Genomic DNA, 27072 nt, shown 5'->3' with positions numbered 1-27072 from the left:
AACCCATCTGCATGTACAAAGATCTGAAGCTGGAGGTAGACTGACTTAAAGCGGACTGGGGAATGGTGACTTGGTGGTGTGGAATGCAGGAAAACCCTTGAACTTTGACACAGTTGGCCATTCTTTGACCACTGGAAATGCACATTAAACTCATCACCCTGGAAAAAGAGGGCTCAGCCAGAATTGTCCAGGCAAGATGCTGCCACAGTAGTTCACTGCTCTGGAAAGCTCTGAAAGACCACCTGGAATGGAGACCAGAAGGTGCAAGATTCAGTTCCAGAAGCACCTCAGACCATCAAATTTTCCAGAGTATCAGCTGCTATTATTACATTTATTAATTATATTTGTTGCATTCATTACCTGCTCTATCAGATTTGTATGGAGGCTCACATATCCTGAAAGCTTGGTTTATAGAGATAATTTGTATGTTAAGCTATTTTCTTTTGGCATTCATCTCTGGCTTTTTTGTAAATCTATTTGCAGGGAGCCCAAACTTGACCGGGCATTTTCAATATACTGCACTGTGGTCTAAAATCTTAGAGCTTTCTATTTGTGGCCTGTTACATACTGGCATTTAGTTCTGCTGTTCATGGAAAAAGACATGTATTCCTCTGCCTCAGTATTTCAGTTCTTCACTGTATCTCAAATCTCATCAAAGCAGGCCATTTCTCCACAGATTGTTCCTCTTCATTATGCACTCTGTCGTTCATTATTATTTATATAGTATTCTGGGAGACAGTTTATACGAAAGCTGCTCCTACCAAGTCTCATTCTTTAAATTACTCAGTTTCATTAAATGATAGCAAAGATTGTGCAGAAGGCAGCAATTGTGCAGCTCCTGGCAGTAATTTCATCATTAACGTTTATTCTTCATGTTACAATAGTGGCAGGAGGCTAGGTTGAAACTGGAGAAGTATTGCTCTAGAGTGTGAATACAATATTTTAAGCTTTTCATACCAGGTGTAGCAGAGTGATTTCACATAATAAGGCCGTTTAAAGGCAAGACTGTATTACAAGATCATCCCTAGGCTGGGCACTGGCAATTCTTACTCGGAAGAATAAATGTACTCCTTTTGCCTGGTGGTAAAGCAGGGTTACATTAGATATCTGGTTTTCCAGGCATCTGTGAACATATCTCACATATATATAGGCATTTATATGCAGCAGAATCAGTCTGATAAAAGGAACTTCATGAGCCAGTGAGTTATATTTCAAACCTGAGATGCAACTGTTTCCTTTTGCTTTTTTTTTTTTAAGATAGTTCATTTCGGATTCCTCTGCTCAATACATGTAAGCAACAGTCCTGCTATGGCTGAAGAGTTACAGTTTGGGTCACTGTTGCACTCACAGGAATTCTATTATATTGCTAATAAAAAGTGTTATTGATATACAATTCTGGTGCAATTCAATATCCCAATTCCTTCTTTTATGTTGGGGTAGTAATAGAATGCTTGGGAAAATAGGGGTGATAAGCAAAGGCCTGACTAATGTTGTGCAAATCTTCTGAAACTGAGCAGGCATGCATCATTCACCCATTTATTTATTGATATCCGGCTTTTCTCCCAAACTCGGACTCAAACAGCTTTAGAACATCAGCCTCCTCTGATCTCTCACAGATCTTAGGTCAGACTAAGCATTTGTGATGAGTCTAATCTACTAGCTTCCATGGTAGAAGTATTTGCACCCAGGTTGCCCAGAGTCCTAGTCTACCATTGTCCCCTATACTGCACTGGGTCTCAAGCAAATACATCTAGCCTGAAATATACAAATATACTACAAACAAATATACAAACAAATCAAGCTTTACCCTGACATAAAATATTAAGAGCTATGGGGATGCTGTTTGATGCTGCAAGGGCTGAAGAAACATCAAGAAACATCAAGTATTAAGAAACCAAACTGAAACACACAAATATAACGAATGAGAAATAGGCAGGGTTCATGAGTGTCTAAGCTTCATTTATTCATTAATGAAAGGTAGAGATTTACTTGTGCATGCAACACACAATTGAATTATCTTCCAATAAGTAAGGAAGTGATATGCTTGGGCACAGGGTTGCAGACAGAAAGAATAGAAGCAACAGAAAATATTACTGATCACACTAAAAACAAGTCATAAGTTGGAGAGCATTGCATATACGCTCATTGCTGTTTTTTTTTAAATCTTAGTTCTAATCCAATTTTTAATTCTTATTTAATTTCTAAGATTTCTTGCAAAGCAAGAGGGTAACAGGGTGTAATGCGATGTACCAACATTCTTTTCTTTCATAAATAAAAGAAACTTGTGTATGCAAAATTTACATATATATGTAAGGCAACGAATATTCCAGCTCTTTTGTTCCTGGAATTGATGATTACTTTGTGTATGTTTAATACAACTCTATGGGCTCTTGTCTCCCAGAATGCATGGAAGTAGCACTGAAGTAAAACCCACCTGTTTTCTTCTTCCAGGTCTGCTAGAATTCTCTCTAGCTCACCTCGTTCTTCACTTTCCAAAGAAATCAGAATCTGTGCAGGGCTTCTAGGCTGACTGAGCGGGGATTCCTGGTTCAAGCTTTGGCAGTAGTGCTGGATTAATAAATGCTCATCATCTCTAAGAAAAAGGGAGGTGGGAGAAATATCAAGTTTTTCCTTTATTTATTTACTTCATTCATAATTTACCTTTTTCATTGAGATGAAAAGAAAGACACAGAACAAATTATATATCACATGCCTCCTCCAAACTATCCTGAGAAGCTGGGAACAGTGTAATTCCTAGCTGTGGCTTAGCTTGACCGGAGCATGATTATAAGCAGATTGGCTTATGACTGGACAGTTCATTTTCTTTATTAATAAGCCACTGGTTAATTATTTAGTTCATTTATACCCTGGCCTTTCTCCCCAGGGGTTACCCAGAGGACCTACGATTGTTCTCTATCCTCAGAACACGGGGCAGGCTAAGAGTGTATGGCTGGCCCAAGGTCACTTAGCAAGCTTCCATGACAGAGTGGGTGGACCTGGGTCTGCCAGATTCATGCTCTAACCAATGCACTGTACCAATCCATGACACTGTTTTGGTTCCTACCAATAAAGATATTCTGGAGCCTTAGCTAAAGGATGACTGCAGAAGAAAAGTGTTTCATTAGCAAGGTAGTTTGTTATTCCAAGCTGAATATACTGTAATGAGATGTGTACGAATACGCTTATCTGCACCCTTTCAATGCCTTTAATCAACATTCTCTCCCTCTTCATTTCAGCACTGTCATCTTTCCCCTTTTGGACAGAGTATCAGCTAGATCTATATATTTTACATCTTTAGTTGCCTCAGTGCTCTACTAATTGATTCACTTCACTGAACTGAGTGTATTATGGAGCCATTTCTCAAGTTGTATCTGATACAAGAGAACATGCTCAGTCAACATGGGTTTTACATATAAGCAGAAACACAAGTGACACCTTTCCATCACTATCATGCTATTTTTTTGCATTTTTATCTATTGTACAACCAAAATATAAAAATAAAAAAAAGAATTGTATAATAGATGCATAAAGGTGTACTGTATCCACAAAGATGTTAGACTGGGATTAAAAACAAGTGATGAACACGCAAGGACTTGTAAAGGGCTCCTCATTTTCCCCTGGATTCCCTTTCTCACACTATTTTCTCTTTCTTTGTTCCTGGCAGCTTCCATATGCTTTAAACTTTTCCTGTTTCCTTCTTTTCTTCCCAATTACCAATCAACCTTTAATTTATCTGCCACACAATTCTTCATTGGTTTCATTATTTACTTCATTTTTGCCCCACATTTCTCCCCAATGGAAACCCAAAGAGGTTTTTATGATTTATTTCCTTTTTATCATCTTGCAAGGTAGGTCAGTCAGAGAATGACTTGCCAGATTCATAGTGCAAGCTTCAATGGCAGACTGGGGTTTTGAACCTGGATCTCCCAGACCCTAGTGTGACACTTTAACTGGTACACATTGACTCTCAGCTTTCTCTTCTTTACTGCCCAACAATTCTCTCCCTCAGAAGAGTCTGGCCAAGTTGTAAAAGTCATGTGGTTCCCCAAGTTAGATGTGGTGGCCACTGCTGGATCAATCCAAGTAATTCAAGTTGTATAGAAGGCTGTTGCTGGGCTCAGCTGAATCATGTGGCATCAAGCTCTAGCCATTGCCTTACCTGGGAGTTGCACACATTGCATAATAGGAAGTTGCCTGGTGGTTGCTGCTGGTCCAAGCCCCAAAGACTTATTCCTCTAGGGCAGCAGGGGTGGACTGGAAGGGGAAAACAGTCCTGGAAGAGCCCTGCCTCGTCCTTCTACATTTATTGAGATAAACCTAGATTTTATGACTGGCAATATGGTTGTTGTTTCCTACCAACCTGCACAACACAATGTATTATTTTAAAGATTTTTCCACACTTGGGGCTTTTCTCAGGTTTGTAAAAGATGTGTCTGGTCTGTTCATGGTTCAAATCTCTGGATTTGAATATCCATAGATGAAACCATTTTGAGAATTCGATATATTGAAATAATACACACATGGAGTACAAATTTATACTTATTTGTTTGTTTGGCCATAAAGTTGAAGTTGATCAATAAAAACCCTGCAGGTTTTTCAAGGCAAGAGATGTTCAACGGTGGTTTCCCATTGTCTGCCTCTGTGAAGCAACCCTAGTATTCTTTTGTGACCCTGTTTAGCATCCAAGATCTGACAAGAAACAGCTCATGAACTAAAAGTTCACAATGAATTTTGGATGGTTCATGATCCATGAACTGAAGTGCCCAGAACTGGACACAATATTCCAAATGAAGTCTAACCGATGCAGAATAGAGTGGTACCTAAATTACCCTAAATTCTAGCAATGCAGCTGAATATCACATTAGATTTATTAGATTTATTGCCTTACTCAGATCATTAATGAATATATTAAACAATACTGACCCCAGCACAGAACTCTTTAGTACACCACTGGTCACCTCTCCAAGCTGTGTTTAATGATGTAAAGTAAGGTAGACAGGTTGAAGAAGGGGCTAACTAGTTTACTGCAGCTTTAGAGACAAGGACTGGATTAAAATTACAGGAAAGGTGGTTCCATTTAAATATCAGTAAGAATTTTCTGTGAGGGCTGTTTATAGATGGAATATGCTGCCTCGGAGGGTGGTGAAGTCTCCTTTGGTTAAAATTTTTAGAAGTTTGGATGAGCACCTTTTAGAAGTGTGTGATTTTTAAATCCCTGAGAAGGTTGGGGCTGGACTAGATGGCCTTTTATGGTCTCTTCCAGATCTGTGTGATTTTAATTCTTATTTTACTAGGTGACTTGACACCACCCAACTTGCATGACTCACCTAGATCTGGGTCCTTGCTATTGTTAAAAAGAAGCCACATCATGAAAGTCAGTTTTGTGTAGTGGTTAGAACTTCAGATAAGGGTCTGGGTGACCCAGTTTCAAATCACCAGTCTACCTCAGAAGCTCATTATATGGTGTTGTGCCAGCCACATATTCTCAGCCAAACTTACCTCACAGGGATGTGAGGATAAATAGGAGGACAGGAGAATGATGAAAGAAGAGGATAAAGGCAGGGTACAAATTAAGTAAATAATAAGTATAGATTAATTGCTGAAAATCAGAGAATGAGGCAGGGAAAGGGGAGAGGGTTGAAGGTTGTCAAGGAGAGAGAAAGAGGAATTGTGCAAATAGGAAATACAGGGAAAAATGAGCCCCCTCCCCGCATGTCCTTGCAGGTTCCCTTACCATGCAAGTGGGCTTGGCCCAGCAGTTAGCACCACACAATTGGGTCATTTTCTCAGTAGAGGCTGTGGTGGGAAGGGAAAGCAGAAAAGCAAGGAGGGCAGATAAAGATAAATTGGCTGTTGAGGGGGAAGGAGAGAAGCAGAAAAAGGGGAGAGGCACTGGGGGCTTTCAGGAAAAGGAGAGACAATAGTACAGAAGGCAAAAATGAGATTCTTCATATAAGTCCTTTTGGTCCCTCATTTACACGTTATATTTTTTAAATGCTGCTTCCAGAGAAAAATTAGAACTGATTTGATGGGCCTATATTTTAGAACAGATTTTAGATTAGCCGTCTATGTCTATGTCAGAACAGCTGATTTGCATTTAAAAAAAAATAACTGTCAAATAACCTCCAGTTGTATCACAGTTTATATGCTTTCTAATGTGTTTCGACACACTGGTTACGAACCGTAATAAATTGAAACCAAAATACTGATATTCTTTTAACACATCTGGTCTGGAACGCAGATGAAGGGTTTTTTGTGTAGTTCTAGTGTTTGATTCAGAGCCTCTTGTGGCACAGGGTGGTAAGGTAGCCGACATGCTGTCTGAAGCTCTGGCCATGAGGCTGGGAGTTCGATCCCAACAACTGGCTCAAGATTGACTCAGCCTTCCATCCATCCATCCTTCCGAGGTCAGTAAAATGAGTACCCAGCTTGCTGGGGGGTAAACGGTAATGACTGGGGAAGGCACTGGCAAACCACCCTGTATTGAGTCTGCCATGAAAACGCTAGAGGGCATCACCCCTAGGGTCAGACATGACTCGGTGCTTGCACAGGGGATACCTTTACCTTTACCTAGTGTTTGATTTATTTTTATGGTGCCACTATAGTTGTGAGCCTCCTTGATAATCTTTGAGCAGTAGAATATAACATTTAATAACAATCACAACAACAATAATAAAAATAATTTTTAGCCCACCCTTCTGAATTGAGTGACAACAATAAAATCCACATACAAATTAAAAATTTAAACAATCACAGTATACAAATAACCCCCTCTAAAATTTCCAGACAAGGGAGTCTCTAGCAAGCAGTCAGTCTTCCAGTTCTCCTCCTCCTAACAGTGAGGACAGTTATCTTAGTGGATGTTATTTTGGACCTAGACATAGGCCTGGTAGAACATCTTACAGGAGCTGCATAACTGATTGAGGTCCTGCAGGGCCCTAATCTTTCCCGGGAGCTGATTACATCAAGCTGAGACCAGGGCTAATCTCACCTCCTTCAGGTTGGGGACCCTGAGAAGATTTTGATCTGAAGATTGTAGAGCTCTTGGGGGATTATTTCAGAAGAGGAGGTCCTGCAGGTGTGCTGGTTCCAGACTGTTTAGGGCATGAATAATCAAACTGCGGCCCTCCAGATGTCAATGGACTACAATTCCCATGAGCCCCTGCCAGCAGGGGCTCATGGGAATTGTAGTCCATTGACATCTGGAGGGCCACAGTTTGACTACCCCTGGTTTAGGGCTTTAAAAGTTAACACCAGCATCTTGAACCTGATTCGGTCTCCATTCTGGAGCTAATGCAGTTGAGCAAGCACTGGTGTTAAGTGTGCTTTCCTTTGAGTTACTGTCAGGATTCATTCAGCCTCATTTTGAACCAGTCGGAGTTTCTGGAGCAGTCTCAAAGGCTAGAGTACGATGCAGAAGTCTAGCCTAGAGGTGACTGTTGCATGGATCATCCTGGCTATCATGCCTCTTGACAATAGGTGCTGATGTCAATTGTACCCCTTCAAGTGCTGGGAGCGGTATCACCTGTCTGTCTATGTGTAGGCCCAGCCACTGGATGTCTGACTTGGCTGGATTCAGCCAACTCTGCTTGAGTCAATTTGTCACAGCCTCCAGGCACCTGGCCAGATTGTCTGGGGATGTTGACGTATGGTTGTCCATTAACAGAAAAAGCTGGGTATCATCCTCATACTGGTAACACCCCAGCCTGAAATTCCAGATCATCTGGGTGAGGGGTGCATATATATGTTGAGAACAATTTGTAATTTCTGAAAATGACAGTAATAGTGGCATTCTTGTGTCTATTTTTTCAAGCACAATGCAAAAGGAACAGGAAGCATAGGTAAATGTGAGTGGTTAAGCAGATAATGTAACAAAACAGGGGCAGATTTCACCTAGAAGTTCCCTGAAATCTCATGCACATTTCTGTGGACAACATTTCTATCTTTCACCAGTCACTGCTGTTAATTAGGGTGGATTTATTAATTCAGTATAAGCAGCAGAGTGTCTGGTTTGCTTACTATTTTCATTTCTGGTCCAGATACCTAGTTAAGAAAAATGCTCAAACCTAATAACTTTAATGGGACTAAATAGCACTTAATATGCTGTGCCTGTGGAGACAATTCTGAAATAAATACTGAAAAGTACATTCTTAATGATACTTTAATATTACTGCTATGCAATCATTTAACAGAAATCCTGGAATATAATAAACTTACATGCTCTCATTAGGAGAAATACTATCATTCAGGTATGTTCCATTTGTATTCTCCATTTCTGCTAGCCTGTGAAAAAGACAGACACCTAAATAGCTTCCTATTAAAAACACTACTGAAATACACAAAAATAAATGATATTATCATGACACTAATATTAGCATAAGAGATTACAAAATAAATAACCATGACCTTTCATGTGTCTAGTGTTTAAGTTAGTGTACTAACTGCTCCTTAATATAAGTCTACTAAGTTAAAAATCAAATTGTTGTTGTTGTTATGTGCGAAGTCGTGTCCGACCCATCGCGACCCCATGGACAATGATCCTCCAGGCCTTCCTGTCCTCTACCATTCCCCGGAGTCCATTTAAGTTTGCACCGACTGCTTCAGTGACTCCATCCAGCCACCTCATTCTCTGTCGTCCCCTTCTTCTTTTGCCCTCGATCGCTCCCAGCATTAGGCTCTTCTCTAGGGAGTCCTTCCTTCTCATGAGGTGGCCAAAGTATTTGAGTTTCATCTTCAGGATCTGGCCTTCTAAAGAGCAGTCAGGGTTGATCTCCTCTAGGACTGACCGGTTTGTTCGCCTTGCAGTCCAAGGGACTCGCAAGAGTCTTCTCCAGCACCAGAGTTCAAAAGCCTCAATTCTTTGACGCTCGGCCTTCCTTATGGTCCAACTTTCGCAGCCATACATTGCAACTGGGAATACCATAGCCTTGACTAAACGCACTTTTGTTGGCAGGGTGATGTCTCTGCTTTTTAGGATGCTGTCTAGATTTGCCATAGCTTTCCTCCCCAGGAGCAAGCGTCTTTTAATTTCTTTGCTGCAGTCCCCATCTGCAGTGATCTTGGAGCCCAGGAAAATAAAATCTGTCACTACCTCAATTTCTTCCCCATCTATTTGCCATGAATTGAGAGGGCCGGATGCCATGATCTTTGTTTTCTTGATGTTGAGTTTCAAGCCAACTTTTGCACTCTCCTCCTTCACCTGCATCAACAGGCTCTTTAGTTCCTCTTCACTTTCTGCCATTAGAGTGGTATCATCTGCATATCTAAGGTTGTTGATATTTCTCCCTCCAATCTTGATCCCAATTTGTGACTCCTCTAATCCCACATTTCTCATGATGTGCTCTGCATACAGGTTAAATAGGCAAGGCGACAGTATACAGCCTTGCCGAACTCCTTTCTCAATTTTGAACCAGTCAGTGATTCCATGTTCAGTTCTCACTGTTGCTTCTTGACCTGCATATAAATTTCTCAAGAGACAAATAAGATGCTCTGGTATTCCCATCTCTTTAAGAACTTGCCACAATTTGTTGTGCTCCACACAATCAAAGGCTTTAGCATAGTCAATGAAGCAGAAGTAGACGTTCTTCTGGTACTCCCTAGCTTTCTCCATGATCCAGCGTATGTTGGCAATTTGATCTCTAGTTCCTCTGCCTCTTCGAAATCCTGCCTGTACTTCTGGAAGTTCTCGGTCCACATATTGCTGGAGCCTAGCTTGTAGGATTTTGAGCATAACTTTGCTAGCATGAGAAATTAGTGCAATGGTGCGGTAGTTTGAACATTCTTTGGCATTGCCCTTCTTTGGGATTGGAATGTAAACTGACCTTTTCCAATCCTGTGGCCACTGTTGAGTTTTCCAAATTTGCTGGCATATTGTGTGTAGCACTTTTACTGCATCGTCTTTTAAGATTTTGAATAGTTCAACTGGAATGCTGTCACTACCACTAGCTTTATTGTTGCTCAAAAAATCAAATAATAAAGCCAAATCTCTCTATTTGTATCACAGAATACATGTAAGGAACTATGAGACTTGTGGGGCAGTCCCATGCTTCAGTTCCTCCTTCTTGCTATTCCATCCACTTGTCTCCCTAAGACCGTTTATGCACTGGATGTTTCATGTTGGGCTGCAGGCTGGAGTTTTAGTTGTGGCAGGTTGCCCCACCTCCTGCACCCACACAGGGGAGCTTTTGGCACGGGTGCACCTCATCTGCCCCCGATTTGTGCTTCTGCACAGGAACTGGGGCAGTGCATAAACAGTCTAAGCGATGTCACTTGCCTTACAAATGAGGTTGCCTCACCAACTCTAGCCCTCTCCTGCTTTTCCCCACAGTTGCTCATCCTTCTCCCTTTGTCAGGCTGGCCAGACCATTCACCTGCATTACCACCACCATCGCTGCCAGCCTGGCTTTCCGCCCTTTCCCACCCATCTGCCTAGCTCAAGGGATAGTAGGGGTGGCTCTTGATCCTTCTCGCCAACATTAGTCAGGCAGTATATGTGGTGGGAGCAGCTCTGACAACTCCTGCTCTTTTCCCCTGCCTGCTGAACTGCAAAGGAGAGGCAGTAGTGGAGGTGGTGTACTTGACAGCAATGCCTGAATCTGAGCCAGCACCCCAGCTGCATCCAGGGACACACTCAGCTGGCTGCTGCACATGAGCAGCCAACATTTCTCTCACTGGGAGCAATTTAAACACATTCTTCTGCTAACCTGTGGGATTGCCTGGGTTGGTACCTGACCCCATTCTCTGTGTCTATCTGATGTGTAAACATAAAATTTCATGTACATGTACTGTGAATTAACGATAATGAATGAGGACTATGCTCATGGAATAATCTTAACATTAGAATGCACCCATCCCATGTTTATGCATTGTTCACTTGTGAAATACACAGAGCATCAATATACTGCTGTCCTCCTTCTATCCTAATTTTGGCCTTGGGAAATTATCTCTGCTTTCTATTCTTGTTCCATTATTAGATTCTTGAGCAGACTCTGTTAAAGGTATATCAAATTTGGTGTTTTGAACAGATTGCTGCAGAACTGCCCATAAAACTACAGGAATTGAGAAAACCTATAACACTCTTAGTCATATGAAGAAAGCATTAGCACAGCTTTTTCTAACTGAATATGAATTTAAATAGACTTCTTTTAGCTAGACCAACTCAATTAAGTATCCTTCATATGCAGAAAAAACCTGTAATGGTAATTTAGCTAATACTCTACTTTTGATATTGTTAAAAATATGATTATTGTACATAGTATATAAACATTTCCCCCCCTAATCTTCAGAAGCTACATCATTAATGGTTTGTGTACAGAGAATTAGATATTGGATAGCACTGCTGTCTTGTGGAATATGATCATTTTGGGATTCCACTAAAGCACACCTCGGAAAAGAAAGATGAAGTTTTATAAGAACCTGATTGTTAGACGTAAAAGAGGAGCATGCATCAGAGTTTTCTATTTAAATAAATTGTATGTACATCCTAAACATCATTAGGCCATTCCTCAAGCAAGTTAGTTGTTAAACTTATTAGTAGGAAGCAGGCAATGTGTATGCTGTCTATCCTAGAATATTTGTAAGAACCTAGGTCAACTTCTTAAAGTTTGTGTGATGATGATGATTTCCCCCCATTTTAAACTTATTTCAAGGAAGATGAGCCTAGCCAACCTGCTGGTCTCATACCTGCTAGCATAATGTTCAATGCGTGAATGAGTATCATCATGTGATAGCTGAGGGGACGAGGCAGGCCTATAAGGCAGAAAACATTAATTAATCACACAAATAATATTGCCTTAGAAAGGGAAAACACATGATGGTATTATTAGTCTCACGCCAGTATGCCTTACTGAGTGTAGGAAATACCAAATGAGAGTTGCAAACCCAAGTAGTTTGTCTGCTTCCTCAAGCTACCTGAAAGAAAATATTTTGTGGAAATGGTACAAAAGGCAGCTGAGATCAAAGAGGACATTTCTGGTAGACTTGGGATTCTTCATCAGTACTCATAAAAATCAAGACAAAAACTGATCCGTGAATACTTTATTGTCAATGTGTTTTCTTATAGACAAGTTTTCCTTATAGCCACATCACCTGTATATTTCATTAAAATTTCTTAAGTCACTGTATTATGCTCAGAGCGTATTTTACTGTTACTTGTACTAAGTGCAGTTCCTCTTCGCAGTAGCCCAGTTTACATTACAGCGAAAATATGTACAATCCATGTGCAGTGCACTCTTAATTTTTCGTTATATGTGTGTTGAGTAATTCTCATGTCAGTTTCAATGAATGCACAGCTGGACATAGGATATAAAATCCACATTTAATCTGGTACCATTGTCTTTGTTGCATCTGTAAAGTGAACTTGTGTTTGTTCTTTCTTACAAACATATGCACACATATGCAGGATGTACATGCATTCACTGTAACAGATGAACAGAGCTTTGATCATATATTAATAATAAACCTTTTTTAGATACCTGAAGCACAGGGAACTCGCAAGGATGTCTTAAGATCAACATCCTATTTTGTGAATGTCTGGGGTAAAAGTCCATACACCAAAAGGTTGATCACAATGTATGAATTAGTGGTCAATGTGACTGAAGGATAATGCAAAATCTTATGTAAATACTTGAGTGCATGACTAAGCAACCTGCTTCCCACAACACACATCTAAGTTGTTAGGGGGTATATTGACTTAACAATAATTATTCTAGTACAGCCTTTCTCAACTTTTTTACCGTTGAGAAACCACTGAAACATTCTTTAGGCTTCAAGAAACCCCAGAAGTGGGGCAATCGTGAAGAATATGGTTGAAAAGCATAGCTGGGTACCTGCCCACACAGGGCCAGACCCCTTCCTACCTCCTCCAGTCCCATCATTGTCCAGTTTGGAAGGGGGGGGAGACGACCATAAATGGTCATACTATAGGATTAATATTTAATAAATTGAAAACAATATATTATATATAATAAACTCCCACCCATTCCAGAAACCCCAGACTATCACGAAACTTTGATTGAGAAAGCCAGTTCTAGTATGAACAAGCATTTTATCCACATTTTCTATTTAAAAAGAAAACAGGAATACCAAGTTCCCTAGCCAAACTCAATTATGGATATATTCCTGTTCCTATCTAGTTTGTCTAGCCTGGAGGGTAATATTTTCCCCTGGTTTTAATTAGTGCATCCATTCCCATGATTATGTTGAATTAATTTATCCTTAGATTTGGATACTTTCACCACAGCTTTGATCCCATTTTCTGTCTCTACTGGAGCATGTTGTTTTTTTAGGGGGGGGGGAGTATCCACATGGCATCATCCCCTAATTGTTCACTTTGACCTTTTCTGCATGAGGGATTAGGCCTGGGCTGGTGCTCTACTGGTTGCGGGGCTAATCCCTGCTTCCAGATATAATTGGCGTCAGCCCAGGGTCAGCTTGACTCGTGTCCTTGGTTGCCCAGCAGCAAGGGAAAGTGGATTCTTCCTGCATTCCCTCCTGTGCTGCAGGCACCATTGGGGCCCATGTCGGACCAAGCCCATGTGGCAGGGAACAGTCGGGCCATCGAGGCCTGGTTCTTCCTCCATCCTGGGCCAACTACAGTATCCTGGAAGGGAAACAAAATGTCCTAGGAAGCTCCATGGTGATGTGCAGTGCTGCCAAGCTGCCTTGGGCATTTTTGTTGCTACCATTTTCCTAAACAGAAAAAATAATGGCCCCGTTCCCTTCCACCATGGCAGAACCATTCTGCCCTGGCTGCTTCATGTGGAGGCACTAATCTGGTGTGGACTGGGTCTGGCGGAGAAAATCTTTCCCTATCTGGATCTGGGGCTAACTGCTCCATCGCAAATGTCCGGTGGCAAACCAGCATGGTGCCGTTGGTGTGGAAAGGGTTTCCCTGGGTTTCCCCTACTTTGGTGCAATATTGCCCAAACCTACTTGGATACAATTTTTATTGAAAGATCCCAGTTAAAGTGGCTTTACACACAACATGGATAGGAAGGTTACAGGTCTCATCCTCATTGGGGCCATTTTATTTACTCAGTCCCTGTAGTCACCATTTTCTCTCCTGAGGGTGGAATGAGGGCTTTTTAAAAAGTCTCAATTTCCTGTCCTTCACCATTGAGGGTTGAGGGTTTAAAAATAAATATGTTAAATTGCTATGCCGCTGTGGGGTTGTAAAAATCTATTGCTGCAATCTACTGACTCATTCCTCTGGCTTTTGAACTATTAATTTAGAATGAAATGCTGTGTATTTGCAATAACTGCTGTGGAATTTTTAAAAACACCAACAAAACAAGGCTATACATTTAGAGTATAGGTTACACTAGAGCAGTGGTGGCCAATCTGGCTCACTGGATGTCCATGGACTGCAATTCCCATGAGCCCCTGTCAGCAGCATGATCATGGGCACATGGGAATTGTAGTCCATGGACATCTGGGGAGCTGCAGTGTGGCCATCCCTGTACTATAGAATATAATAGTCTTAAAAAATATAAAAGCCTGAAAAATCGTCTGGTGGTAAGATGAGATAACAAATCTGTTGAAGGGCTCAAGGAGAAGAACATGCCATCAAGTCACAACCAACTCATGGCATTCCAGGCAAGAGATGAGCAGAGTTGGTTTGCCATTGACTTTCTTTGTGCAACAATCCCCATCTCCCTCAGCAGTCTCCCATCCAAAAACTCATAGTGCTAAAGTCCCAAGCCCTGATGAGCTTAGGCCAAACTGGACAAACTGAGCTGAAGCTAAGAAAATGCAGCAGAAACATGGAAAATCATTGCTGTGTGGAAGCAGTTTGGCATTTAATCTTAATATTAAATATAATCAGCCCTTCACATCACTTTAATTTACTATGGGACGGAAGATGGTTTTCAGGTAGAAAACTGTTCAATTAGAGAGATTTTAATGCTTCTCTTCCTAATGGGCTTTGATAAAATGGTTCATTTTATTTTTACACAGAAGTACTAACTATTGTATAAAATATAAATAGCATATCTCTAAAAAAAAAAAACAATTTCTCAAGGAGAAATATCACTCTTCTTTCCTTGGTCAGGACTTGGCACCTATATTTATCATAGTGCTTTCAGACTCCATCAAGATTTCTAACAAAGATATCCTAAGCCTTCAGAATGTATATGCCTAGCAGCAACACTTCAGAAACTGTATTGCCTTACAGATATTTCATTTTTAAAAAAAATGATTCTTAGATCTCTGTTGCATTTAGTAATGCCTTGCTTTTCTTGCATGTTACGGAATATAATGGACTTCACAATATAAATGTTAATGTTACAATTTTAATGTTGTAACCCAACGCAAGCCAGCTTGCAGTGAGTGGTGGGTAATAAATACAATAATAATGATAATGATAATGATAATGATAATGATAATGATAATGATAATAATAATAATAATAAAAGCTACAATTTTTCTGCAAATTCTGTGAGGCAAACAAGGGATTGTACAACATTAAAATTAAATCAAAAATGTTGTGTGCCACTAATGGCTGAGACAGTTCCATGCACACCTATTTGTATGTGTATTACTGCCTTCTTCATTAATGTCAGAAAGCACAAGCTGAAGGTCCCAAAATAAGAAGGAGAAGGAGACAGGTAGGCAAGTCAAATGAGGTGTTTAAAGATAGTCTTCACTATGAATTGAATGAAGAGAGACGAGCCTTTGAGGTGGTGTTGCAGCTTAAACAGCAACTTAAATGGTGAGGAAATTCATCCCAAAGCAGAGATGAACAGGCAAAAACACTTCCAATTCAGTCATAAGAGATGCTGTAGAAGTCTTTTTTGTATTCCATCAAAAAGGCTAAGTAGCTGGTCATGCAAGAGAAAGCACTGCTGAAGAATGAAATTTGCAATATGAAATGGCATCCAATTTTCAGTCAGCTGTGCTCTGACAGAGTTAGGTGCAGAATGAGGACTTGCATTCTTTTTGCAAATTTATAAAGGGTCTCAGTGCACTGAAACATTAGTCGACTACATGGGAGAACCACAGGGCTATAATCTTCCAACAGTGCAATCTAAGCAGTTTCAGCACAATGACTTAAATTAACTTAGCAGGGTATAGCTCTGCTTAGCACTGCGCTGTAAATCTGTGTCTTAGAAAACTTGGGATTACTACCTGACCTCCAACCAAACTGATGTGGCCATCTAAATGAGTTTCTCTGTACATATCTGAATATCTTCCAAAGGTGAATCATTTTAACCACAGATAGGCCTGGAGGCAAATCCAAGGCTTTGTGCAGCTAACACAGCTGAGTCATACTTGCTCTTCAAGAACAAAGTATCCATTCTGGGTATGCAAGGAGAGGGTAGCACTGAAATGGATTGCTGGGCCACAGGCTATAGTTGAAAGAGAACTCAGAAGGAAGCAGCTTGTCCTACTCTTGGCTGGTTCCATCTCAAAGGGTTCCATACTTAAAAGCCTTACTCAGAAATGCCCTGAATTGAGGATCTGCACAGGTAACAGACGTCATTTAAGATACAAGGCGACCACGAAGAAGAACATGTTTTAACAATGCCAAAGTATTCTGAATTACAATAAGATCTTTTATAATGATCTCACATGTATCTTATTGCACTTGCTTTTAGCAGTCAAAAAGTAAACCCCTCTATTGTTTGACTCATCCTAATTTAAAACAATAAGAATGGCTTTCCAACAAAAGGCAGTATTATGTTAAAAAGTTAACATGTACTTGGTTTCATTCCATGATATGTCAGACATGCATGACATAGAAATATCTTCATAAAGCCAAAATCAGCCTCAGCTCTTCAAGTGCTCATGCAGATAAAAACAAACAAGTAACTGCCTCACACATTAGGAGGTGAAAGCAAGTCCATGCTAAATTTTGAATGGGCATTTACTTCTGCTGTAACAAGCACCATTAAAAAGTAAATTTTATTCTTTTGTTAAAAATAGGAACAATGTACACTGCAATGTAAAACGGCAGTCTGTAAGGTCAAATGAATTCCACAAAAAATGCCTTAACTAGTCTGTTATTTCCTAGTGGATACTAAAGATATACAAAGAAATGCATCTGCAACACTGAACATTCTGTTGATGGGTATGTCAAAGTGTGTATGTGTGTGTGATCTTTGTATCTTTATCTATACAAACACACAACTTTCTTTGCATCATGCCTGTGTCTATTCACAGATGATATGCTCTGATATCAAAGGCACACTGTAAGTCAGCTTACTTAAAAGATGTATTGGGATAGAACAGGACGGTTTATGCACTGGAGAATTCATGCCGGGCTGCAGGCTGGAGTTTTAGTCGTAGCAGGTTGTCCCACCTCTTCCTGCACCCACATGCGGGAGCATTTGGTCTGGTAAACGTTGTCCGCCCCTGATTTGTGCTCCTGCACAGGAGCTGGGGCAGTGAAGTTCCCAGTGCATAAGCGGTCCAGGGGAAGCAACACACACCCCAAGATTTTAAAATATTTACTATTTGTATTTTATTTATATACTTCTTCCCAATGGTGGACCAAAGCAGCTTATCCCTACCACCATTTTATCTTTACAATAACCAATCTATGACCGTTTATGCACTGGAGGTTTCATGCCGGGCTGCAGGCTGGAGTTTTAGTCATGGCAGGTTGCCCCACCTCTTCCTGCACCCACATGGGGGAGCATTTGGCCCAGTGAACCTCATCCACCCCCAATTTGTGTTCTTGCATGGAAGCTGGGGCAGTGAAGTTCCCAGTGCATAAATGGTCCATGAGATTCACTAGGATGAAGAGAGCAACTGGCCCAAGGTCAAAGTTTGGAACTTAACTTGAGCCACCCAGATTCTAGTCTGACACTCTAACTACTACATCATGCTGGCTCCAAAAGCCCAGCCAGTTCTCTCTCATCTGTGTCTGAAGTAGAAAGATGAACAAGACTAGCACACTGTGCATGCAACACCTAAATGAGTTGCATTTCACCAGCAGTGTTTTCCCAGGTTATTCTGTTATTTTGTGAGAGGAATTATTTGATGGAGTTTTTTGTTGTTGTTCAGCATCCCCTAAAGTCTTCAGTTTTTCTTTTCACCTCTGCTTCAACCTATATTATATGTAATATGGTATTGTCATATAATCATTGGCAAGTATCTACTATGTGCTATTTCTTTTTCAATGATCAAAAATCCACTGAACTATAAACTATTCTAGATAACCATTTAGTCTTTCTTCACTAATATTGGTTGATATGTGATTTAAGTAGTATAAGCAAATAAGTAAGACTAATCTTAAAGTTATGTTAGTGCCAGATGTCAACTCAATGGTTATTCATATCTATAATTAGTAAATTAATTAATCAGTGAAGTAATAATGGCTTACAATAATAAACATTCTCAGCTGAAAACTAATAGTGTTTTGTTTCTCCAACTTATACTGTAGACACAATTCAACTGAGAGTAGTTTTTAACTATGACTGATTTCAGTAGAAAAAATAAGTGAAATGGTAAGTCCTTGCATAAATAAAAAAGGTCTTAGAAATAGTCAACATTGGATGGATTTCACAGTACTGTCATTCTCAGTCATACTGAAATAACAGTGAAATAGCTAAAAATTCTTTGTAACTATTCATCAGTATCCAGTAAGCATTTTGGAGTAGAGGTGATAAAGCTAAGCACTGATTTCCTTCCAATGGGTTGGATCCAGACTAAACTGGAAATTTCCACTGATTCCCCTCCTTGCTATAGACCTCTCCCCATTTCTTTCCCCAGGGTTCCCTATCTATCCGGAGCAGCATGTTTTGGAGATGTAGGCTGCAGTGGAAAGGGTGAGGCAGGAATGTTCTGTTGTAAACCTCATTCCATCCTTGAACTGAAGGAAGAAATCTATACATTCAAATAAAAATGTACACGAACCTAATTGCAACTAATCAACACACACACAGAGAACCACATAGCGAATCTAGACTCCTCCAAGAAGAGATTAATTTCCATAGAACACTAGAAAGAAAATTTTGTATTTGGAATACATTTGGGTTTTTCTTTTCAGAAAACTGAACTACAGGGAAAAAGGAGGGAAATGAACTTATGCTTTAAAAAAAATAATAGAAACTCAAAAAAAAAAAAAAAAAGGTGAAGGACTGCAGCAGCAGCAGCAATAGTGGCACACTTCAGCAAAAGTACTCACGCAGAATCTACTGGCCAGAAGTTGATCAGAGTAACAGGACTGCAAGACAAAAAATGAGGAGGTGAAGAGAGAGGCAGAAAAAACTGAGCAGCAAAATAATTACAGAAAGTTAAAAAGCAACCCAAAAACCAGAAAAGTCAATAGACCAACAGGTATGTAAATGAGAAGCAGCCAAAATAATGAAGTAAACAAAAAGATAGAAGAAACAAGCTGTAATACAATCACCAATAGAAATATAGTACAGTTACTATTAACTAGAAGCTAAAAGTATCTCAGCCAGATCTTAAAGAAAACTTTTAAAGGTTATTAGATGAGAAGGAATATGAAGAAAGAAGTTACTGTAAATTTATATCCAAATTAAACTAAAGTAGGAGCAGAAAAAAGGATTATCCATATCAAGAAATGGTGTCACAATTTAATCTTTGCGTTATCTAGTTTTCCAATGACATCCATCCACTGTAAAGGCTTTCAAGGCAATTAATAAGACAATGGGCCTTTTCTTTTTGCTAATCAAAGCTTAAATTATCGGAAAGTTAGCAGGTGAAAAAAGACATGAAGAATGGCAATCGGAATCTCAGCTTGTGTTTTCCTTTCAACCAAAAAAATCCCCAAAAAACAAAACAAACATGAAATCAATGGAAGAGGTGTGCTGCAGTTCAGAGGTAAAGGGAGCAGGTGCCAACTGGAAAGGCTCAAGGAGCCTATCAGATGGCATACAATTTATTTGTCATACTCACGTTTCCATGTTGTCGCCCTCCAACACTGTTTGTACCGGCAGGTAACCCATTCGTGGATGCTTTGCAAAGTATCTTTTTGTTCGAAATTTGTTTTTCAATACCTTGGCAAAATCACGAACATCTTCTCCTGAAGTAGTCTGAAAGCAATATTGTAATCAAGTCAATTTTATACTATATCACAGAGTTTTCCAACATGCAATCGTAAGACACAGACACTGAAACATTTGACTGACTTAATATCACTGATCCCCCATTAACCTCATAACAGCTACAATACATTAAAACAGATGTACAAGCTTGTTTCAGTATCAAGTCCAGAAATGTTTGTAGAGCTGTCCAGTCAATATTTTGGATTTGTTCATATAATCTGCATAGTCTGTTCATAAACATGGCAAATGTTAACTGGCAGCCCTATTATACTTCAGTCTCAATGTATTATGTATAAACTAGACTTAAAGCCCGTTGTATGTTTAAATACAACGGGCGCTAGAAAGGGTGGAGTGTCCTTGGTGGCTGGGTGTTTGTCTCCTTTCTGCATCTGTCTTTCTTTCTCTGCTTCTATCTCTGTATCTCTCTGTCTCTCTCTCCGCCCAGCCCCAACGTGAGCGGCCGGCCCCGGCAGAAGCCGGGAGAACGTTGGGGCTCGGCGGGAGAGGCAGAAGCCGGGAGAATGATGGGGCTCGGCGGGAGAGGCAGAAGCCGGGAGAACATTGGGGCTGGGGGGGGTGGCTTCTGCCGGGGCTGGGCGCTCCTTCGCTGCGGCGAACAAGCGCCCGGCCCCGGCAGAAGCCGGGAGAACGTTGGGGCTCGGCAGGAGTGGCAGAAGCCGGGAGAACGTTGGGGCTTGGCGGGAGCGGCAGAAGCGGGGAGAACGTTGGGGCTGGGGGGGGCGGCTTCTACCGGGGCCGGGCGCTCCTTCACTACCGCAAAGGAGCGCCCAGGCCCGGCAGAAGGCAGGAGCGAGAGGCAGGGCCAGAGGACTTACCCCACGGGCTGCGAGGGCGATCTGCGAGGTGAGTCTGCGGGCGGCCTGGCGAGGCCGGGCCAAGCCGCCAATGGGGAGCTGCATTAGCAGCTTGGCCCTGGATGGACACTCGGAGAGAACTTCGCGGCTCCTGATTGGTCCCTCCGAGTTTTTATCCTGGACAGGGCCCGCCCTAACTCCTCCCCGACAGGGCTTACTCTTTTATTTAATCCGTGGCGCCCCGGGACATTTAAAGATTCTGTATAAATGAGAGGCAAGGAAAATCCAGTCGTTTGTTAAAATGGGGCAGCGTGTCTTGGAATAACAGGCCAGCAGGTGCTCAGAATTTGAAGATTAACTCTCCCAAGCCTGTTCTGACTCATTATTCTATGTATGGCATGTTGATCACCAATACAAGTTATGTGCAAACCTCCTTTACAAGAAATGTATTTAACCCCTCAAGAAGATAGGCATTTGCAGGGTCATGATAGATGAGATTTGGCCATTATTTTCTATACACACACACACAAACTTCTTTTGGCTGGACCTGTATTTAATTATTTGTCCTGGATTTGTACGTATATTCATGCTGGTTTTGCTTTTTTGTAAATCGTACTGTCCTTGAATGATGTATTGCTTCTATTGCTTATGCTTTTGGTAGATTCTATTTCAGTGAGATTTTTTTTTTTTAACAACTCATGCAACCTTCTGGTTGTCAGGCAGAATTTAAATTAGTACATATTAAACAACAAAATAAATACACTTAGTTTTAGTTAAAATTATATTCCATTTCTCTGAATATTAAGAAGCAGTTAACAAACCAATTAATTAAAACATACCCTTTTACAAAGCAGGTCCCATAGACCAGTGGTCCTCAACCTTTTTATCACCAGGGACCACTCAACACCAGGGACCACTCACCGGGGACCACTCAAGGCCATTTACTGAGGCCCGGTGGGGAAGGGGTAGTTTACTCCTCTACTCTCAACCACTGCCCTAACGCTCTCTGATCGCTATGGTAATGTTTAAGCATCCCTTCAAAATAAGATACAGACACGCCACACCAATGAACATAAGGAACATTTTATTTTCATGGAAATTCTAACTCATGACAATGACAAATCAATGGGAACCCTGAGCTTGTTTCTATGCAATGAGATAGTCCCATCTGGGAGTGATGGGAGACAATGACGCCTGAAGTGTGTTGTAAAGGGCCGGGGGGATGAAATAACGGGCTGTGGGGGGGAGAAGGTGTCCTTCGTGGCCCACCTCCAATTAGTCGACGGACCACATGTGGTCTGCGGCCCACAGGTTGGGGATCACTAACATAGACCATAAAATACAGCCTAAATGCTTTCCAATCCACAACATTTCAAATCTGTATTACAACTGAAAAGGGAATTCTCTCTGAAAAGAGCTACGAGGCATCACCATCAAAACTGCCAGTACGCCAACAACTCGGCTGGCTCCCAGTTGAATTCCAGATTAATCTTAAGGTTTTGGTAATCACTTTTAAGGCCATATGCAGTCTGGGCCCAGTGTATTTGAGCGACCACCTCCCTAACTATACTCCCAAAAGAGCCTTACGCTCTGCCACCTCCAACTGATTGCAGAACCCCGGCCCCAAAGAAGCATGCTGGACCTCAACATTGTTATCTGACAGATTGTTATAATGTTCTATGTAACTATTTTTACAACGTTCTATGTAAACCGCCCAGAGCCATATGGAAGGGCGGCATAAAAATCCAAACGAACAAACAGGCAGCAAGGACGATACCCTCTTCACTCTGTTCCAGATAACATTTCTAACTTGGTAGAGGAGGTTTGTATATGTTGGACAGAGAACATGAACAGGGCCAATCCAAGGATTTTTGGTATCCTTTGTTTTTTGGCACCTTTCAGTGGCTCCCCCTGAATCTCAGGGAAGTTTCTCACTGTCCCCCCCCCCCCACTGCTCTGCAGTCAAATCACAGTCCACCCATCACCCCACACTATGGAAACGTCACCACAACTCAAGCTGACCTCACTGGGGCTGAATCCACTGGCACTGACACAATAAGGCTGGATATGATGCAGAAATAGCTTTGTGCCACAGCTTATCTATAGTTCTGATAGCAGAGGGAAGAAAGAAGAGGGCCCTATGATGGAAGCAGAAGGAAGGAAGTAGCAAGCTCTCTGCAGGGCACCTAACTGGGGCCAGGTTACTGTCCAGGGCTGCTGCTTTCAGCATCAGGCTCTGTCACCACAGGCTGGCAATGTGGCTACAGGGCTGGTTATGGTGCCCCTCTACCTAAGTGAACTAATGGACGGGCCAGTCCTGGGTATATAAAGATATGTGGGTTTATACAAAAAGAGCTGACCCCTCATTATTTGGAAAATAACATTTCTCAGTCAGAAGAATCTTCTCCCTCTGGTTTTTAGAATGAATTAAATACACCGTTTTTTATGATTTGCAGTTTCTTAATGGTCTTTATCAGTACAAAAATCACTTTTATAAAAACGGATGTCATTTCATACGTTTCATTAATTTTTAATGAAGAGTTTGGGACGTTGCCAGGAAGAAGCGAGTAGAAACAATAGTCAATCTATTATGATCCAACTGCTTCCAATTACAGATCAGAGGAAAGTGCTAATGTGCTTTATGACTTTGAAGATTAACAATTTTCTCTTTCAGGTTCTGAGAACAGTTGTTCAGACTTGTCTGAATTACACCCTAGCTTCGATATGCACAAAAATATAACACTGTCATGATCTCAGCATAGGCAAAATGAGGAGGAAAAGAAAACTTTGAAAACTTTGATTTAAACCTCAGGGCACTGATTTTTACTTTTAGGCAAACCAATTATGTATCCAATAGGAGAACCCTAACAGATAAAATATCTTTCAAGTGAAACATGAAAAAGCATAGACTTCTGTAGCACTTAGTTAGACCTGTCAATAGTAGGATTTTTCACACATTAATATATCCTATAGTACACAGTTTTTCTCTCCTGCTTGTCTGGTCCTGTTGGTGGACCTCTTGATGGTAACTGGGTTTTGGCCACTGTGTGACAGAGTGCTGGGTTAGATAAGCCATTGGTCTGATCCAACATAGTTTCTCTTTTGTTCATTATCCCAAGTGGTGTTCAGTTCAGAACCAAAGTCATACACCACTGAATATGCTTAAACTATCCCAACATGCTGATCTGGAAAAAATCTTCCTGATACTGAATGTGGCCTTCAAGAAGACCATTAAAATTATTTGGACTTAATTTGTTAGAAAGTTTTTTAAAAGTCAAATCCTGCAATTTTAAGAAGAAAATGAGGTACTAAATGACACCACCAAAGGAAGAACATTCAACAGGGACTAAACAAAAGATTACTTGCTCTCTTTCAGACTTGCATTTCTGAATGCTATGGAGAGCCTGTTCTCAGAGGAAGGGGATGTGGTCAATGGCAGAGCATCTACTTGGCATGAAGAAGGCCCCAGGTTCAGTCCCTGGTTTCTTCAGTTTTTGATGCCCTAGGGTTGTGAAAGACTTCAGCTTGAAACCCTGGAGAGCAACTGACAGTCTGACTAGATATTACTGCCTTTGATGGACCAGTATAAGACATCTACACATGTTCATATAGTAAGGGAATTAGTGGACAAACCATGTTCCCATGGTGAGTGTTTACCACATCCAGTAGACAGTGTGGGGAAAATACATTTTCCTCATAAAAGCATCTGGGAAAGCAAACTGAATTTCCATAAGCAACCTACTCCAGCATTATGTTATTCTGCAAGCTAAAATGTTTTATTTCCTTGGCACCTTGACCTGTACATATGACCTAAAGAACTTCTAACATAAAAAAAAAACTTCTAACATATATCCCCTGCAGGGCTTTATGCTCGGCGGGGGAGAATCTCCTGATCGTTCCTGGCCCTAGAGAAGCGCGCCTGGCTTCGACCAGGGCCTGGGCCTTTTCAGTCCTGGCCCCTACCTGGTGGAATGAGCTCTCAGGTGAGCTGCGGGCCCTGCGGGATTTACCAGCTTTCCGCAGGGCCTGCAAGACGGAGCTCTTCCGCCAGGTTTTTGGTTGAGGCCGGGGTCAGCGAATGAGTGCCAGCATTCCCCCCCCCCCGGACCTAGTAAGTTAGATCTCCTCCCCACCCTCCCTGCCACTCTGATAGCAGGGGATAGGAAAAATGAGAGCTTCTGCCATGTTGGGATTGTTTTTAAAGTCTTTTAATGGGTATTTTAATGGGGATAAGACTACTGTGACTCGCCACAAGCCTACAGGAAGCGGCGGGAAATAAATCTAATAAATAATAATAATAATAATAATAATAATAATAAGACTGTTGTATAACAAAAACTAACTCATATCATAAAGCTAGCACAAACACAATCATATGCCAAAATTACTGCATTCAAAGAGTTCACTTCTGTAGACGACATGTTATAATGCAATTAGAAGAGTTGGTTCTTATATGCTGCTTTTCACTACCAGAAGCAGTCTCAAAGCGGCTTACAATCACCTTCCCTTCCTCTCCTCACAACAGGCACCCTGTATGTGAGGCTGAAAGAGCTCTGACAGGACTGCTCAGCCAGAACAGCACTAACAGAGATGTGACAAGTCCAAGGCCACCCAAGATGGCTGCATGTGGAGCAGCGGGGAATCAAACCCAACTTGCCAGATTAGAAGCCGCCATTCTTAACCACTACAACATGCTGGTTCAACCATATTAGTTTTAAAAGTAGCATTATTATTAACTATGTAACATTTTTAAAAATCCTATTGTATGTTGTAAATTCATTTTTATCATCCATACTAGGTATATTTTCAAAGCATCCTAGAATTAATGTAGAACACATTAAAATTAATTCTTCTGAGCATTATTGTATAGCTATTCTGATATAGCAGCATATTGAGAATAAATTGTAAACCATTCCTAATTATTACAACTACCATTATTTCTCACCATGCACTATACAATACTGGGGTTTAAAGATTAAGTACATACAGGATAATGTAATCACAAAAGTAGTATATATCAAACCTCCATTAATTTATACAAAATACATGCCATCTTCCAGAAATCTCCATTAGTGCACAAGTGAGTTACTTACTGGTGTACAGTATTCTACCATTGGGTAGTGCATCTTATGACCTTTTGCAACTCGACCAGAAAAGAAGCAACTTTGGCAGATGTCATAATTAAAATGCTTTAAACTTCTATACCTGGAGAAGAAAAATACAATTTCAGGTGTCAAGGAAGAAAGCTTAATATTGTAACTCTAAATACAATAAATAGCACTATTTTTGTCAGCTTCATGAAGGATCAGTTCTGATAAGATCAGAATACCTTTATCGCCATACACAAAAACAGCAAAAAAGCAGAAAATATTAGACCTTCAAGCAATTACAGATTCCAAAAAGAGATGGCAGCAACATAAAATTAGCGTACAAAACCTATAAATGTTGGGTCCTTGTTGCTAAATGTAACATTAATCCAGTGTTTCTCACCTGCACAAAATGTTTTCATTTTCTTCAGTAATCTGCTAGAGCAGAAGTCCGCAACCTTTTGGCTGCCGCGGACCGCTGCTCTGGAGTGGGGGGAGAGGGCGGCCCGGGGGCCCGCGGGGCAGCCCCAGCGCAAATGCGTATGCGCGGACTGCTGCGCACGCGCGTTTGTGCTTGGCAGGGGCGGAACCATGCGTGCCCGGCTGTCCGCGCATGCGCCGTCGCCATGCCGGTGGCTGCGGCTCCCCCTCCCGGCCCCTCCAAGCCGCCAGCAAATCAGCCGCCAAAGCAGCCGATTAGCTGGCGGCTCGGCAAGCTTCTCTTCCCCCCCTCCCGAAACAAGAAGCTTGCCGGGCCGCGAGCTAATCGGCCGCTTTGGCGGCCGATTTGCTCGCGGCCTGGCGAGCTTCTCGCTTCGGGGGGAGGGAAGAAGGAGCCGCGGCCCGGCGCTAAGGCCTTCGCGGCCCGCAGGTTGGGGACCACTGTGCTAGAGGACAATGAAGCTGTGGAAACCTGGGACATTCTTTGAGCATATGCAATGACATGTCTGGGATAACACTCATGCAAACTAAGTCTCTCAAAAGCAGAGACGATGTTTGAGGAGATGATGTTTAAATGCTAGCAGAGAGGCTCTTTTTAAGGGCTACACATTGAAGATATACTGCGATAGTTTTACATAGTAAGGGAATATTCCAAAATCAAGGTAAGCAGAAGATCCCAATAATTGGGCATCAATATATTGTAATCTCTCCGTT

At 41.3% G+C, this 27072-nt stretch overlaps 1 protein-coding gene across 23 annotated transcripts in view; it reads right to left on the bottom strand.

Moving 5' to 3' along the window:
* DMD (dystrophin) overlaps positions 1 to 27072 on the bottom strand; it is a 1311735-nt gene that overhangs the window by 22444 nt on the left and 1262219 nt on the right. For 15 of the 23 annotated variants that reach the window (XM_077342956.1, XM_077342959.1, XM_077342972.1 and 12 more), the window contains 6 exons: positions 25924 to 26035; positions 19867 to 20003; positions 19130 to 19168; positions 11683 to 11748; positions 8218 to 8283; positions 2435 to 2593 (listed from right to left, as the gene is read on the bottom strand). In XM_077342956.1, the coding sequence (XP_077199071.1) occupies positions 2435 to 2593; positions 8218 to 8283; positions 11683 to 11748; positions 19130 to 19168; positions 19867 to 20003; positions 25924 to 26035 (579 nt within the window). The remainder of the gene's footprint in view (positions 1 to 2434; positions 2594 to 8217; positions 8284 to 11682; positions 11749 to 19129; positions 19169 to 19866; positions 20004 to 25923; positions 26036 to 27072) is intronic. The other 8 variants (XM_077342957.1, XM_077342958.1, XM_077342978.1 and 5 more) reach the window with 3 other exon arrangements.

This window comes from Paroedura picta, chromosome 6, assembly GCF_049243985.1.
Source record: "Paroedura picta isolate Pp20150507F chromosome 6, Ppicta_v3.0, whole genome shotgun sequence".
Classification (NCBI taxonomy): domain Eukaryota; kingdom Metazoa; phylum Chordata; class Lepidosauria; order Squamata; family Gekkonidae; genus Paroedura; species Paroedura picta.
The sequence above is the reverse complement of the archived record's forward strand: the minus strand, read 5'-3'. Positions and strand labels throughout refer to the sequence as shown.